Here is a 16,570-nt window from a genome sequence, read left to right as displayed (position 1 = left end):
CGGCGAGGCCTGCGCTTCCCGAGGAGAGAGCTGAAGATGACACCATATGTTCCACCAAATGTAATTTCCCCCAGATTTGCAGCCAAAAAAAAAAAAAAATTAAAAAAAAATATAAACGACGTGTAATGAGCTATTACAGCCTAGACTGGAAGCAGAGCTGACCAAATTCAATCAGCTTTTGTTAAAAAGCTACCCCATCAACATGCTTGTTATGCTAAAATATCTTGTGTTTCCACCACAAATCTGGCGTCTGTTGAATTGTCTGCTGACCTCAGGCGTTAAAATGATGCTGTTCCCCCTTGGTGCTGCTGCAGCCCACACGTCTCGAGGAAAAAAAAAAAAGGAGCTGGATTCTCCTTCAGCCTCAATTTTGGTTAAGTAAGTTCCAAATGAAGAATCTTCATTATTAGTGACAGAGCCGGGGAAGGCACAGCTTGAATTTCAGATTCCCAGATGGAGGCAGCAAAGCTGGCAGCCAGAAAAAAAATCCTCTTTTTTTTTTCCTTGGAATCTGGACACGCTGGATGCAGAGCCCCACAATGCCATTTGACACTTTGCAGCATCACTGTCCTTTTGAATTCACAAAACCCCCACCTTTAATACCACCAACTGCTAAATTAAACATATTTATACCACCCAGACCTAAATATCCTCTTAAACCAAAAGGAGATTGTCACCTTCCACTATTTCCAGTTTCAGGATGCAATTTCTTCCTCCTTACAGGGAAAAGCTGGTTAGTTTTTGAGAGGAAGGCAGAAAAAAATCCCACACAGTGGTTTTATTTCAGTCTCATTGTTTTCCAGCTGGCTGCAATACATTGATGAACGCTATTAAATTTTTAATTGTGAGGCATTTTATCAGAGCTCACGCAGGGCTTGCACAGAGCCAGTTTTATTTCAGTTTTTATTGATATCGCTGCGTTCTACTACAGCAAAAATCATCAGCAGGGCCCTTGGCTGCTCTCTAAGAGCAAACACACAGCAAAACACTGTCCTTCCATGAAGGCTTAATCCACAATCCCTCCCTCCTCTCTCCACCATTCAAATGTGAATCATTTGCAATGTCAAAGAGGGAAATTTGCAGCACTAAAGCTGCCCAGAAGCCTAAATCCTTCCCAAAGGACAGAGCAGCTTCATGGCAGAGTTTTACACTCCCAAAGAACACAAACCCCCTCCTGGAGACACCTTCAGCACCTCCCTGGCAGGGTCAGGAGCTGCCTGCTGAGAATTTCCACCCCTGGAAGTGTCTGGGGCCAGGTTGGACAGGTATTGGAGCAATCTGGGATAGCAGAAGGTCTCCCTGCCCTGACTGAGATGATCTGGATGATCTTTATGTCCCTTTCAACCCAAACCATCCTGGGATTCCACAGATAGCAGGTGAAATTGTCCCCAGACCACAGGTAAATGATTCCTTTCTCAAAGAACTTGATTTGTGAGGTTCACTGCTTTAAAAGCCATCAACCACCATGTGCTGAAGCTCTCACATGCTTCCAAGGGATTTCTCCTTCTCCCTCGGTGCAAAGCTCTCTGTAAATAAAATTTACAGAAGTAAATTCTGTACAAAATTAAAACACCTGAGAGGTTCTGGAGCTGACACTGGCCATGCCTGAGTCCTGCCTGGACAACCCAGCCCCAAAAGTGCTGTCCATGGGTTCCTTCCTGCCTGGATTCTGTGAGATCTGGGAGTTTGTGCAGTCAGGCTCTGCTCCAAGCTTCACTGCTGATCCTTTGGACAAATAACTTCCATTCTCCCTGTCTCAGCCGCTGCACATTCAGGGCAGAGAGAAACTTTGCCTGTTTTCCAAAGTCCTGTCCCACTCTGGGTACCACAGAATAAAATCTATGAACCACAAGGCTAAAAAAAACGTCAGTACTGAGCCAAAATTTTGATTTCTTTAAGATCACACGAGCCAAAAGCATCTCCAAAAATAGCCAGATTGCAATGATAAAAATATGAGATTATTTTCTGCCTGAATAAACTTAATTTGCACTCCAAAATTCCACCTATAAATACCTAAAGGAGTCACAAGGCCCTGCTGGCACCCCTGGGAAGAACATTGAGAATATCAACCTATCCACCTCCAACTCATTTGGAGTTGCTCAGTAGCACAGGAAAAAAGAAAATGACATCTAAAAGCTGCAAAATATTTATAAACTCTGGTGCAAATCTCATGCTTTTGCAGAAGAAGTTACAAATGAAACTTAAAACCACTGAAAACCAGACCAATTAACACCTCTAAATGCAGGACAAGAACCAGCACAGCCCCTCAGCAGCAAAATGCAATGAATAAACACTGTGAGTGTTCAGGAATTCTCTGGAAATCAGAGTGTTTGGCCAAGTTCTTGCTCACCCACTGGGTATGGGTCAGAATTTGGGAAATTTCTGCAATAAAAGTCAATCAAAAAGTTAAAACAAACACGAGAGGAGCTTTTGGATGAGGCTGGAGCAGCAGCATCTCTTGAAAACAAATCTCTGTTTCCTTGGTGCTCGCAGCTGGTACCTGATTTTCTTGGTAGGAGGTTTTCAAAGTCAAACCACATCCTAAGAAGGCACCTTGAGAAGTGAAAACATCAAAGTTCCTTTCAGGAATTCTGCCTGCTGCTTCATTACCTTCTTTGCAAGGCTCCTTCTCCCTGGCCCACCACAAAGGCTGAAGGTTCAACTTCAAACAAAAAGGAAATTTTCCTCACAAAATGCTTCGCCCACCTCAAATCCCCTCATTTGCATGTTCTGAAATAGCAAGACAAAACCCCACAAACTTTAGGCAGCCTCAGAAAAGCGAGATTAAAATCCAAACTACTTCAAGGGGCTTGGTTATCTGCAGGCCTCAGAGTGCTACAAAGCTTTGCCCCATTTATGTTTTTAAAAAAACAACTTTGCTGCTTTATTTTGATTTTATTTATGCACAGGAGTGAGCTTAAGTCAGGAAATCACATTTTTTAACTGAAAAACCATCTGGTTTTCAAAGCAAATTCCAACCATGGGGGTCACTCCTAGAAAACCACTGTCCAAACATCTGGTTTGGAGCAGGAACATTTGCCTGGCACTGGGCTGTCACCTCTCACAGCACACAGAGTTTTCTTTTCACTGCTCAGCAAGAACAGGCAGTGACCAGAAGGGCTCCAGCCAAAGCAGCTTGATCTGGATTCCACTCAGAGCTCAGGAAAAGGCCAATTCCCTGGAATTCTGCCCTTCCCAGGGGCTCCCAGCCCAGCACAGAGTGTGTCCTTGCCCAGTCCAAACTCCAGGGTTTTTCCATCCTGCAGTCATGTGAAGGATGTGAATCACAGCTCCTTCCCAGGGAACACGGTGTCTCCCCAGCAATCCCAGGTCTCCTTCAGAAACTGCACAATCAGCTCCTATTTACCCAAAGGAACAACTTCTTGCCAAAAACTGATACTTCTAGAAGGGATTTTTAGAAGTTTTTCTTGAGAAATCCATGGGTGGTTTGGGAGGAAGGGAGGTTCTCCAAGGCAAACTCTCACCATGCACAGCAGTTCCCATTGCCTGCAATAAGTGTAGAAGAAATCACGACATTTTTAAAGATTTTGAGCCTTCCTACATCTCAGTTCCTTCCCTTGGCCTTCTGAGTCAGAGGTGAAACGGGTCATAAAAAAAGAAGGAACATTTCCTACTGCCAGGGGTGCACTTTTCACCCCTGAGGAGAGACAAGGACTTGGACCAGCTTTCACCATGACTCACTCCAGGAAAAGATTGGAAATCCTCTCCAAGAGGGGAAGTCCCAAGGGCAGATGAATCCCACCAGATATTTGGAGGAATTTATCCCAGTGCCTCAGCATCCACCCCAGGGCTCAGAGGCCTTTTGGCCTGAGGAAAGGGGGCTGGATAATCTCAGCTGCCATGAAACAGAGTTTAAAACCTTTGGAGTTCTTTCCCCTTGGGCACATCCTCATTCCTTCCACAACAGTCGAGACCAAACTACAGATTTGGGATGAGGTTTTCAGCCAGTTCCACCCAGTTACAAACCAGGAGCTCAGATTATTTCAGCTTTGCCCCTGGACCAGGAGTATCACACTCTGAACCCCAGGTAACTTCTCACTCCCCTCACCATAAACTTAGAAATCCATTTTATCAATTCCCATCCCACATCTCTTGAAATTTAGGGTTTGGAGGTGGATTTCATTTGCTTTGAAGTGAAATCTCCCTCCTGAGCTCAGCCACTAAATGGAATTCTTCATTTATGTCAGCACAGCCCCAGTCCTGCACCTTCCCTGCCTGCCCTCCATCCAAGCAAAATTAATTTGGGCAGGTAAAAACTGCTTCAAGATTAAGGTTTTTTTTTCTTCCCCTCAACCAGCTCAGCATCAATCAAGAGACCAGAGTCTTTCATCACAGAGTCTGCTAGCAAAGAGTTCATTTGTATTTCACAGATTTGTTTCTCCATCTGTTCCTGACACTGCTCTCCCTTTCCACCACCTTAAACATACTGGGCTTTTTTTTAAGATATTGATCTTTGTTATTACAGTAAAACCAGATGGTTTGTGCCTCTTTATAATGTATTTCCTCCTCCTGTCCCTTTGATTCCAAGGAAATAATTTATCAGGTTCCTGCCAGGTTGGGAGAAGTCTGATAAAATTTTTAAAAGCATCAAAAACCTCTAGCAAGCACAGCAAGCCTCAAGGAGAGCTCCTGATGGAGTCCTGGTAGGTAAAAAAAAAATGGATGGAGGTCAGACAGGAGCCAGCTCAGCTTCCCAGAGGTGCCTGGAGCAGTGGAAGGCTCCCTGCTCATGGCAGGGGCTGGAACAGGACAATCTTTAAGGTCCCTTCCAACCCAACCCACTCTGTGATTCAGCTCCAAATTACACAGTTTTAGGAGCCTCGTTATTTGTGTAGCTGATCCAGCCCCAGAATTGCCAAGGAGGATCTCATCAGGAAGGAAATAATTCCATTTACTGCTGGATAAAGGGCAATAACAAAGTGCAAACACTGACAAATGGTCAGCTGGCAGAAATCTTGTGTGGTCAATTATCAGCCCCCCATTGCCAAGCAGATGCTCAAATCACAGCTCATTTTTACATCTGCTCCAGCACAGCCTCACCAGCATTTAAATTCTTAGGGGAAGCTGCAAATAAATGAATATATTAGGATTTAATAGCATCTAGAAAGCAGAATGAGAGGAAGCACAAGTAGAGCCACGGGGTTGGTCTCTCTACACAGCAGAGATGGCTCAATGTGAGAAGTTTATCCTGAATATAAAAGGATTTTTTTTACAGATAGTCATTGTGACTTTAAGCACTCAATCACCCAATATAAGAATATATATGAGATATATGCAGATATAAAAGAGATAGATATGAAAAATGGATTTTATATATATGGAAATCTTATTTATATATATGAAAGTTGTATTTCATGCAAGTGCAAGCCACTATGCAGACAAGAGAAAAGACAGAATCTCTCCTGTAGCCAGATTGGAATTCCCTCAGACAGCACAGCAGCAAGAGCCAGGATCCAAGGAAGAACAGACAGATTACGTAAAAGATGGGATAGCAAAGGAAACATTACCCTGAGACAAATGCCAGGAGATTTGCAACTCAAAACAGAGCTGAAGATTTGTAGCAGCAATATATTAGCTCCTGCTTCCCAGAAGGAATTCCCTCACTGGCTCTAAACCTGCTGATTTTCCTTCATTAATTCCTTGGGATCACTCAGCATTTCCTATGCAAATGACACACCCTGGACAGTGCTGCAGATCCAGGTGCAGGGGGACAGCACACAGGGCACTGCCAGCCCACCCAGGAGCTTTTCATCTGGGACAACTGGCAGAGCCCACGCTGTCTGTTGGGCTGAATTCCAAGCCTACAGCTATTTGGAATAAGAAAGGTTTGCACTAATAAGAAAATCAAATTGTGTGCATCACAGATAATGTTCTTCCCCAGCAAAAGAGAGCTCGATTTCACTTGTCAGCCTCGCTCATTTAGAGCTCCTGCCTGATTTTTTGTGACTCACAACATACGTCTTGCATTTTTAATTTGAAAGCAAGAGAAAACAGGCCATTTTAGCTTTCCCTGCCTCGTCCCCTCTGCATTACTTATGCTGGATTCATCCTCTGGAAGCAGCCCTGTGGCGATGCAGCTGTTCCTGCTGCCTGCCTAAGTGCAGGCTCCACACACACAACTGTCAGCTTCTTGTGCCTCGCAAGAAATGGCAATTATTGCACCCATGAACACTCAAAATAACCACAGGGAGCCGTGGCTGGAAGCTACTAGAATATTTTGCTTCTCAGAACATCCCAGTCCTACCCATCAGCTGCCACCCATGAGCTGAAATCCAAACCTGCTCTTTGCAACACCTTCCTTTCCACACCCCCGCAGTCGGTGGCTCTTGGATGACACCACTGAGGCAACACAGAGAAGGTGTCAAAAATAAACCCAAATCTCAGCACTTGAGCTCAAGATTCCCCCAATCTGAATCTCAATCACAGCACTTGAGCTCAAGATTCCCCCAATCTGAATCCAAACCTCAGCACTTGAGCTTAAGATTCCCACAGTCTGAATCCAAACCTCAGCACTTGAGCTCAAGATTCCCCCAATCTGAATCCAAATCTCAGCACTTGAGCTCAAAATTCCCCTAATCTGAATCCAAACCTCAGCACTTGAGCTCAAGATTCCCCCAGTCTGAGTCTAAATCTCAGCACTTAAGCTCAAGATTCCCCCAGTCTGAATCCAAACCTCAGCACTTGAGCTCAAGATTCCCCCAGTCTGAATCCAAATCTCAGCACCTGAGCTCAAGATTCCCCCAATCTGAATCTCAATCTCAGCACTTGAGCTCAAGATTCCCCCAGTCTGAATCTGAATCTCAGCACTTGAGCTCAAGATTCTCCCAGTGTGAGTTTCAGGGAGGTGGTGGAGTCCTAGAGGTGTCCAAGGAAGGACTGGAGGTGGCACTCAAGTGCTCTAGGCTGGTGATAAGGTGGGAACTTGATGTTATTGAAGGTCTTTTCCAATTTTGGTGATTCTGGGATAGCTGTGAACTGACATGACCAAGTTAATTCCCAACAGAACAAGCCAGAGCTCAGTGCTTCTTCTCCCAGGGAATACAAACCTGCTTTTGGAGCACCCCTGATTTTCCACACCAAACTCCCTTCACAATATTCCCAGGTATCTCTAAAACTCCTCTGACCCAACCCTGGAGCCAGGGGCTGATTCCTGTGCAGGAATTATGTCCATGGCAGTGCACAAGAGTGTCACAGGCACTCTTTATTCCCCTCTGAAAACAAACACACTCCAAACAATGAATTCAAGTCCATCCAGCCAGCCAGGATATCAATTTTTCCCTCCCCACCAGCCTCATCCCAACCCACCTGGGGGTTACCTGAGGTTATAACCACACTTCTCTTCACTTGGACTGCCACAGCCTGGAGAGAAACGTTTCTTTTGCTCAGGCTGTGCTTCTGAAATGCAGGTCCGTTGTTTTGGCCTTAAAAATAATAAATTGTGTTAATTCATTTTTAGATTATTTGTCAAATTAGGTTACAGTTGACAGAGAGGGCAAAGAGCCCTGCAGAACTGTGGCAGACACGACATTCTTGTAGCACTGGGACTGAAAAAATAGAAGTATTTACTTGAGTGAAGCTGCAAAGACCAAACACGCCGAGAGCTGAGGCTCCCAGCCGGTCACTGCCGTAGGGAGCTCTCCAAAGCGGTTTTTTCACAGCACAGCAGCGCCCCGAACGCGGGGAAAAGCCCCGATGTGCCGCCTCCAGGAGCGGGGAAGAGCAGGAGCAACATCCCGAGCCGCTCTGCTGCTGCCACCTGCAGGGAACGGCTCCGGGCCATCAGGCACAAACATCCCCTGCAGACCCAAAACTGCCCGAGCCACCTCCCTTCCCGTTCCCCGACATCCTCCCTCTTCTCACAGCATCGATGTACCAGCTTTACGTGAATTAATATTTAGTGAGGAGGGAAGAAGCCATCCACAAAAATAATGTTTCTTAGCAAAAAAATTGCTAAGAGCTTCCTCTGGGCCTAAAAAAATCCAATAACTAACTAACCCTAAAATTTAACGACCCATTAAACCATTTAAAAACTAAATCTGCCTCTAAAAAAGCCACATTTTAAAAACAAGAAAGCCCAAAAAATATCTCTTACTAATTCTTATTCTAAAAATTTTATTCTAATTCTTATTCTTTTAATTCTATTAATAAAAATTTTTATACCTTTTAAATTTTAAACCTATTTTGCCCGCCTCCTAATTCATATCTCACAACAACAACAAAATCTAATAAATACACTAAAAATTTTAACCAATACTAAACCCACTACATTATTTAATATATTAACCAAAACCCTCAAATTAACAAACCAAAACGACTACAATCTTACAGGGTGAAATATTTATTGTTTCCCCACTATTTCAGTGCAGCTTAATTTAAAAATTCAAATTTTTAAAAATTTAAAAATTAAAATAAACCAAGGAACAAAGTGGTGGAGGAAACAGCTGGGATGATTTTCAAAGTGCAGATTTCCTAATAAATTACCTTTCTTCCTTCTCCTGTGGGACAGGAATTACTTTGCCACTTTTCTTCCCACTGGGTGGCTCTTCCTGCCCAGTCTGGCCTACAGCTGCGTCACTTAACTGGGAAGGGAAGGGAAAAGGGGATTAATGTGTAATAAAATTTTTCCATGTAAGTTTTGCTTATAGATTTATACAAAAACCCACTTGAAAAACCTCCCCCATATAAACACAACACTTGTGTGCACATGGACAAACCCACAGGGATGTGATTAAAAACATTCAAATTACAAGAATGAAGATGTGAGTTTACTTTAGTGCTGCCTGGTGGCTGCTCAGCTCCTGTGGATTCCCCTTCAGCATCCTTTAGCAAGCCTGATTTCCTTGAGGAACAGCTCGTTGTTGCTTTGGGAAGTTCTTTTTTTGGTGGCAACAATGATGCTGGACTCTCATCCCCTGTGCTCTGGCCACAGGGAAGGTTGGATGAGGGCATGGCTCTTCCCAGGCAATCCTGATCCACGCTTTCCCAGCCTTTAGGCATCACCCTCTCTGTGGATTTTTCAGGACTGCAGCTCCCAGCAGCTGTGGAATATCCCAAACAATCATCTATCATTGCATCCAAAGTTTCTCTTTCCAGGTTGTTTTCCTCCAGAGCCTCACCGGCGCAGGCGGCAGCGAACGGGCTCAGGCTCAGCAGCTCCTGCAGGTCTAGGTCCAGCTCCACCTGCAGCTGGGACCCATCCAGGGCAGCATTGCCACCCAAAAAGCCAGGATCACACCCAGAGCTGCCTGAGGGATGCTCCTGGGGTTCCTCTGGCTCTTCTGTGACCTCTGAGGCTGCCTCACTGACCAATGTCCCTGCGGTGCAGCCGCTGCTCTCTGTCTTGTCGCTCTCTCCGCTCACACTTTGGCTCAGGTGGCTTTCACCAGCGAGGTGCTGCTGCTCAGCTTCCATGGAATCATCTGCCAAGATTTCCTGGATCTCTTCCTCGGTGTAATCAAAGGGAGAATTCCCTTTCTCGCTGCCTGACAGCTCCAGCAAGGAGTCATCCAGCTCGCTGTCGTCGAAACACCCACTGATGTCCAGGGAAATGGCCACGTCGTCATACTTGGGCACAGAAAAACTGGCACCAAACTCATCCTGGGCACTCTCCTCCAGGAAAAGGGAGCAGCCAGAGCTTGGGGAAGGGAAGAGAAGATTCCCTGCTGGGTCTGGAGTGCTGCAACCACGCCTCAGCACACAGGCTTTCTTAGCTGACTGCAGGGCCTGCACCTGCACTGCGGAATCCGACAGCCTCTTAGCCCTGGGGAGTGGGTCCTGTCTGAATTCCTGACAGAGCCCAGGGGACGCAGGGGAACTGTCTCCCATGGCTCTGTGGCTTCCTGGAACTCTGCTCCCAGTTCTAGAGGCTCTTCTGCTGCTGCTGGCCTTTGGGCAGCTCTTCCAGAGGAATCAGCAGGAGTCAGCTCCAACCTGCCAGCAAAAGCAATATCCTCAGTAAAGGAGCTCAGCTGTACCCCCAAAATGCTGGAATTTCACAGAGAAGGCAAAAACACCATAATTTGATTTTGTTCTCTTGTTTTAGGTCCCAACAAATCCTTCATCCCTGAGAGTTCCCTCAAGAAACACCACGGGAAATCCCAATGATTGGAAACCCCCTCTCCTCCCAAACAGCTGCCAGTCCCTCACAGCAGACCCCAGGGACCCCAAATTACAGCCTTAAACTGCAAAACACTCCTGAGGCATTAAATAAAACCTCCAAGTGTCTCAACCCCCACTTTTGCCCTTCAGAGATAAACAAACACATTTTAAAAAAATCTTTTTTGGGGTTGGGAAAAACTGAGCAAAGGAAGAGGAACCCTGTCAGGGTATTAGTCACTGAGACACTCACACAAAAACCTCGTTGTAATCCAAGATCACCAGATAAAGAACCTTCCTGTGAAACTCAATAGCTCCAAAGTATTCACAAACAAACCCTGTTTTTTCCCCGGAGTGAGGACTCATCCCAAAAGGAATCTTTGGACCTGAAAGCCCTGCACTTGACTCTCACCCAGCAGGGGAATTTGGACAAAGGCAAGGTATTTCCTGTCCTCTTTGAGCAAGGATTTAAAGGAATGTATTTTGTCTTTCCGTTGCTTTGATTACTGTTTAAAAAAAGGGAGGGTTACACACTCCAGGAATGAAACCTGGGCAATTCTGCCTAAATAATGAAAATGGACACTTTCAGAATTGTGCTAGGAAAAAAAAAACACCTCAGGAATCAGCTGTGTGTGCACAAAACCCACACAAGAACACGTCTGGATTTAGTCCCATGCAGTGTGATAGTCTGATAATTCGGCTCTAACCATGGAACCCGTGAATGGTTTGGGTGGGAAGGGACATAAAGCTCATCCAGTGCCACCCCCTGCCAGGGCAGCGACACTTCTCACCAGCCCAGCTTGCTCCAACCTGGCCTTGGACACTTCCAGGGATGGAGCAGCCACAGCTTCTCGGGAAACCCGTGCCAGGGCCTCACCACCCTCACAGGGAGGGGTTTTTTCCCAATATCCCATCTCCCTCTGGCAGTGGGAAGCCATTCCCCCTTATCCTGTCCCTCCAGGCCCTGATCCCAAATCCCTTTCCAGCTCTCTTGAACCCTATTTAGGCACTAAAAACCTGCACTGGGGTCACTCTGGAGCATTCACCTCTCCAGATAAAACCTCAGGAAGCGGTAAGGCCCCGCTCGCCCCTCACCGAGGGCGTTGAATCAACCACGGCCCCCGCCTCTCTCCATCAGGGACCCGCCCGTCCCTCAGCGGGCACCGCCCAACCGGCGCCTCAACGGCACCGCCCCAAGGCGGGGCCCAGCCCGCCCCGCCCCTGCTCCTCCTCCCGGCCCACACGAACACGGGGAGCTCCCCGAATCCCGGGAAAAAAGAGGTAAACCCCGCTCCCTAAATAAACCAGGAAAAAATTAAGTTTGGCTGAGACAAAGCAGCGGCCGCGGCCCGGCCGGGCCTGGCGACAAGGGCGCTCACCCGCCGCCATCTTAACGGCGCCAAGGCCACGCCCCCACAGGCGCCAGGCGCTCTCTGATTGGTGGAGCGCGGGCTCCCCGCCGTGAGAGGCGCTCTCTGATTGGCGGAGCGCGGTCTCCTCGCCGTGAAAGGCGCTCTCTGATTGGCGTAGCGCGCCCCCTCACTCCCGCTCGTTTCATCGGCAGCTCGGCGCTCGGAAGGCCCAGGAGCGGCAGTCGAGCGCCGAGCGGGGCTGATGCAACCCGGGGCGGGTCGGTGGGACCGGGCCGGGGAACCGGGGGGGTTCCGGGGGGTACCGGGGGATACCGGGGTTCCGCTAACGGCGTGTCCTGCCTTGCAGCCGCCGCTATGGAGCCTGCGCCCGGCCCGCAGGAGAAGTATCAGCTCATCACGCGGAACCTGCAGGTACCGGGAGGCGGATGGGGCCGGGCCGGGGGGGACGAGAGGGGACATCTGGGCTGGATCTCAGGGACCAGCGGGGCTGGATCGGGGTCGGGCGGAGGAATTGAGGCTGGGCGGGTTGATTGAGGTTAGATTGGAGCAGGATGGGGTCCAGATACCGGGGGAGTCGGGGCTGGATCGAGGGGACACGGCAGGATTGGGGTCCGAGAGGGGGGAACGGGGCAGGATCAGGGCATGGGGAGGCCGGGATGGGGAGCTCTGAGGCAGAGCAAGCTCCGGGGATTATCACCGGGACACACCGTGTGTGAAGCCCGGACACCCAGCGGGATTTGTCCTGCCCAGCCCTGTCAGTGCCATGTGTTTTGGCCCCTGACAGGAGGTGCTGGGCGAGGACAAGCTCATGGCCATCCTGAAGGAGCGAGAGCTGAAGATTTACTGGGGGACCGCCACCACGGGCAAGCCTCACGTGGCGTATTTCGTGCCCATGTCCAAGATCGCGGATTTCCTGAGGGCTGGCTGTGAGGTGGGGCATTGTCACCGTGCTGGGTGGCAGCTGCAGTCAGCAGGGGCAGTTCCCCTCACCGAGGTGACACCGCCTGTCCCCTGTCCTAGGTGACAATCCTCTTTGCCGACCTCCACGCTTACCTGGACAACATGAAGGCTCCCTGGGAGCTGCTGGAGCTGCGCACCCGTTACTACGAGCATGTCATCAAAGCCATGCTGGAGAGCATCGGGGTGCCCCTGGAAAAGCTCACATTTGTCCGGGGCACCGATTACCAGCTCAGCAAGTGAGTCCTGGGACTGCTGATCCCGAGCTGTCACTCCAGGAGGTGCCTCCAGGCTTTGTCCCCTCTCAGTGTGGCCAGGAGCAGCTCTCAGAGGTGTCCCCGTGGCTGGTGGTGACGGTGCTGTCCCTCCCACAGGGAGTACACGCTGGACGTGTACCGGCTCTCCTCCGTGGTGACACAGCACGACGCCAAGAAGGCAGGGGCAGAGGTGGTGAAGCAGGTGGAACATCCCTTGCTGAGTGGTTTGCTCTACCCAGGCCTGCAGGTGAGGCAGGTGTGGTGTCCAGGGAGGTGCTGGCAGCTGGGGTGTTTGGGGCTGAGTGGCAAGGTCATTGTTGTCCACCCCAATGTCACACCTGGCGGTGGCACAAAGCCTGGCCTGAGCACAGAGCTGCTGTTCCAGCAAACAGTCTGGAATGTTCCCGTCCTCCCCTGGCTGGGAGTGCCCCAGGAGAGGCAGAGGGACAGGCCAGGACTGTTTTGGGTCTGGCCTCAAGGCTCTGTGTCTCTCCACAGGCGCTGGATGAGGAATATCTCAAGGTGGACGCACAGTTTGGAGGGGTGGATCAGAGGAAGATCTTCACCTTCGCAGAGAAGGTCAGGAACTGGGGGATTTCTGCCAGACTGGGGCCTGAGGGAGGGCTTGGCAACTCCCAAATCCATTGGGAGAAGTGTGTGGGATTTTGGTTGGCATGACAGCTCTCTGTGCTGCTGCTGCTCCCATGCTCTGTGCTGCCACACATCCCTGGCTGTGACTCTGCCCTTCCTGAATCCTGTCATTCCAGATCCCAAAGTTACTCGGAGCCAGGAGCAAACAGGGACTGTGAATTAAAGCTGAATGAGGTTTGTCTCTGACTTGCCTCCTTGTGTTTTCCCAGTACCTCCCTTCCCTGGGCTATGCCAAGCGCGTTCATTTGATGAACCCCATGGTTCCTGGACTGACAGGCAGCAAAATGAGCTCGTCAGAAGAGGTTGGTGTGGGTCTGGCTGTGCTCAGGGGGCTCTGGGGGGACAGGTTGGTGGCTGGGGGCTGAGAGGGAACCACCCCAGGGAAGGTGAGCTCTCCCTCCCCACTCACACAGGGTTCTAAGAAGGTGCAGCACTCCAGCATGAGTTTTCTGGGCAAAAGCTTGGGTGTGAAGGGCTGAGGAAATCTCTTGCTGCAGGACTCCAAGATTGATCTTCTGGACCGCAAGGAGGACGTGAAGAAGAAGCTGAAGAAGGCTTTCTGTGAGCCAGGGAACGTGGAGAACAACGGTGTCCTCTCCTTCATCAAGCACGTCCTCTTCCCTCTCAAGTCAGGTGAGAGGCTTGCTGTGCTCAGGGGTGGGGAACAGGAGTGTGTCCCCTGGAACAAGGGTTCTCCTGAGTGCCACCTGCTCAGCCTCTGCTCTTGGGCAGAGTGGGGTGGGTGGTTCACCTGAGCCTTGAGTTAATCTGAGCTTTAAAACCTGCTTTGTCCTAGAGTTTGTGGTCCTGCGAGAGGAAAAATGGGGAGGAAACAAAACCTACACAGCCTACGAGGCCCTGGAGAAGGACTTTGCTGAGCAGGTGAGTGCTGGGAGAGGCTGAACCTTCTGCCTGAGGTTCCTGTGAGCAGTTTGGGAGCTCTGGGAGATGGAGATCTGCACTGGGAAGAGGTGTGGGGCATGGCCTGTGATGTGGGATGCTCCTAGGCAGGAGAACCCAGGGGAGAGAGGATGAGTGAAGGGTGTGAGGTCAGGACAGCACCACATCAGCCACACCCTGGAGCAGAGCAGCAGTTTAACCCTTCCCAGCTGTTCCCAGCAGAGGCTGGAGGCACAAGTGTCCAGAAACTTCTGATGTCCAAGGGGAATCAGGTCAAGGGTTTGGGATTCATGTTGCCACCTTGTTGGTCTCCAGTTCCCACCCGTGACCTCAGACAGGAACATCTTTGTCCTGACACAGGTTGTGCACCCTGGAGACCTGAAGAACTCGGTGGAAGTAGCCCTGAACAAACTGCTTGACCCCATCAGAGAGAAATTCAACTGCCCAGAGCTGAAGAAGCTGAGCAGCGCTGCGTATCCCACCCCATCCAAAGCCAGTAAGGAGGGGCCCAGGGAAGTGGGAGCTTGGGAGCTCAGGGAAATGGGGCCCAGCCTTGCAGGGTTGAGTGGGACAGAGTCCCCCCAGGACCTGAGGTCAGAGAAGCTCCAGACTCAAAAACATCCTTGGAGAATATTGGGAAAGATGAGGAAAGCCAGCACAGGAGGGACTCTGCTCTCTGTTCTCTGTCTGTGTAGTGACAGGCATGGAAATTCCTTGCAAGGAATTCCCCCAGGGCCTGCATTTGGGGCTGACCACCTCCCTGAGTTTGTGCTGAGTGTTGTGACCGTTCTGTTCACCCTGCAGAGCCTGGAGAGAAGGGCACCAAGAACTCAGAGCCGGAGGACGTGGTCCCATCCCGGCTGGACATCCGTGTCGGCAAAGTGATCAGTGTGGAAAAGGTATGGGGAGAGGGGAGGAAACCTTCCCACGTGGTGACATTTGGGGTGTGCCTGGGGGGGGAATGCCACCTTCTCTGCCACCCCATTGCCATCCCTGCACCCCCGGCAGCACCCGGATGCCGACAGCCTGTACGTGGAGAAGATCGACGTGGGCGAGGCCGAGCCCCGCACCGTGGTCAGCGGCCTGGTGCACTTTGTCCCCAAGGAGCAGCTCCAGGACAGGCTTGTGGTGCTGCTCTGCAACCTCAAACCCCAGAAGATGAGAGGGGTGGAGTCACAGGGCATGGTGCTGTGTGCTTCCAGGTGAGGGACAGAGGGGACCCTGGGGCTGGAGCCTCCCTCAGGGTGGTGAGGGGCAGCTGAGCAGCACTCTGGGGTGACTCTGGTGTCTCCACTCCCCTCCATAGCGTGGGGGAACCCCGTCAAGTGGAGCCCCTGGACCCCCCAGCCGGGTGCTGCGCCGGGGAGCGCGTCTACGTGGAGGGCTACGAGGGTGGGGAGCCCGACGAGGAGCTCAAGCCCAAGAAAAAGGTCTTTGAGAAGCTGCAGGTGAGGACTGGGAGTGGCTGGAGTTCCATCCAGCAGGGCCACACCATCTCCACCTCTGGGTGACCTCAAATGGGCTGTTGGGCCCCTTGGTGTTACTGGCAGCAAAGGAGGAGATGAACCTTCCCAGGGCTGAGCCTGACTCCCTGTTCTGCCCCCCAGGCCGATTTCCGCATCTCCGAGGATTGTGTCGCGCAGTGGAAGCAGAGAAACTTCCTGACCAAGCTGGGGACAGTCTCCTGTAAAAGCCTGAAGGGTGGCAGCATCAGCTAACAAGTGCCAGGGCTGCTCTGGTGCCTCCTGCCTGACTCCTGCACCTCAGCCAGGCTCCTTCAGTCATCTCCCACCAGTGCCCCGAGTCAGGGGCTCGGCCCTGGGGGCTCAGGGACTGAACTCTCACCCGGGGAGCTGCCTCCAGCATCCCCCTGGGCCTGGGCTGTGCCAGCGCTGGGGACTGGAGGTGCCACCACGCCCGAGGGACCCCTGTGACTCATGCCCATAGCCTGGGGCTCCCAGCTGTGCCATGGTGCCTGCTGGGGTGGCATGTGTGGGTGCTGTGGTGAGGGTAGAAGGGAAAAGCTGCTTCTCCAACCTTGTGTTGCTGCTACCAGAGCTGGGGACAGCCCGTCCCCTGCTCCACCCCCAGCGCTGTGGCCACTGGTGCCAGGAGCCCAGGCAGCACCTGTGGGGCTGTCCTGAGCCCATGGGGGCTGTGGGCCTTAAACACTGACTCGGGAACCATCTGTCTGTCATAAACCCAATAAAATGTCGAGCTGACTGCACGTGGCTGTGCCCATCTGTCCAGGGGAGCTGGCAGCCAGCCCTGCCCCGGAGTTTTACTGGGCAGTGCTGCTGGGAGCCAGCCAAAGGG

The 16,570-nt window shown here is 50.8% G+C and overlaps 2 protein-coding genes across 17 annotated transcripts in view; one reads left to right on the top strand and one right to left on the bottom strand.

Annotated features, from left to right (window-relative positions):
- S100PBP (S100P binding protein) overlaps nucleotides 1-11,683 on the bottom strand; it is a 24,963-nt gene extending 13,280 nt beyond the window's left edge. The window contains exons 1-6 of one of the 15 annotated variants that reach the window (XR_015279445.1): nucleotides 11,496-11,567; nucleotides 8,791-9,951; nucleotides 8,503-8,600; nucleotides 6,787-7,442; nucleotides 6,512-6,744; nucleotides 4,720-6,472 (exon numbers count right to left, since the gene is read on the bottom strand). Coding sequence is in view for 11 of the 15 variants with exons in the window: in XM_023941238.2 (XP_023797006.2) it covers nucleotides 3,360-3,507; nucleotides 7,338-7,442; nucleotides 8,503-8,600; nucleotides 8,791-9,846 (1,407 nt within the window). In the remaining 4 variants the exon portion in view is untranslated. Of the gene's footprint in view, nucleotides 1-2,880; nucleotides 6,492-6,511; nucleotides 7,443-8,502; nucleotides 8,601-8,790; nucleotides 9,952-10,369 lie in introns of those variants that run through there. The other 14 variants (XR_015279444.1, XR_015279447.1, XM_023941238.2 and 11 more) reach the window with 14 other exon arrangements.
- Nucleotides 11,259-16,476, top strand: YARS1 (tyrosyl-tRNA synthetase 1). 2 transcript variants are annotated; one of them, XM_086863899.1, is made up of 14 exons: nucleotides 11,259-11,397; nucleotides 11,836-11,900; nucleotides 12,274-12,420; nucleotides 12,510-12,685; nucleotides 12,821-12,950; nucleotides 13,202-13,282; nucleotides 13,564-13,656; nucleotides 13,852-13,987; nucleotides 14,151-14,236; nucleotides 14,615-14,750; nucleotides 15,059-15,153; nucleotides 15,263-15,456; nucleotides 15,561-15,702; nucleotides 15,862-16,476. In XM_086863899.1, exons 2-14 carry the CDS (start codon nucleotides 11,844-11,846, stop codon nucleotides 15,970-15,972), a joined length of 1,584 nt encoding a protein of 527 aa, XP_086720025.1. In that variant the 5' UTR covers nucleotides 11,259-11,397; nucleotides 11,836-11,843; the 3' UTR covers nucleotides 15,973-16,476. The 2 variants fall into 2 exon arrangements, with proteins under 2 accessions (XP_086720025.1, XP_086720023.1); XM_086863897.1 differs by lacking the exon at nucleotides 11,259-11,397 and adding an exon at nucleotides 11,556-11,746.
- The last annotated feature ends 94 nt before the right edge of the window (nucleotides 16,477-16,570 follow it).

Source organism: Cyanistes caeruleus, chromosome 26, assembly GCF_971803275.1.
Source record: "Cyanistes caeruleus chromosome 26, bCyaCae1.hap1.1, whole genome shotgun sequence".
Classification (NCBI taxonomy): Eukaryota; Metazoa; Chordata; class Aves; order Passeriformes; family Paridae; genus Cyanistes; species Cyanistes caeruleus.
Note: the sequence above shows the minus strand (reverse complement) of the source record. Positions and strands in the feature narration are given on the sequence as shown.

Excerpts from the sequence above, each read along its gene's own strand:
- YARS1 (XM_086863897.1), top strand. Across the intron at positions 12,686-12,820 it reads ACCGATTACCAGCTCAGCAA|GGAGTACACGCTGGACGTGT; the intron begins GTGAGTCCTGGG and ends TCCCTCCCACAG. Across the intron at positions 15,154-15,262 it reads AAGTGATCAGTGTGGAAAAG|CACCCGGATGCCGACAGCCT; the intron begins GTATGGGGAGAG and ends CACCCCCGGCAG.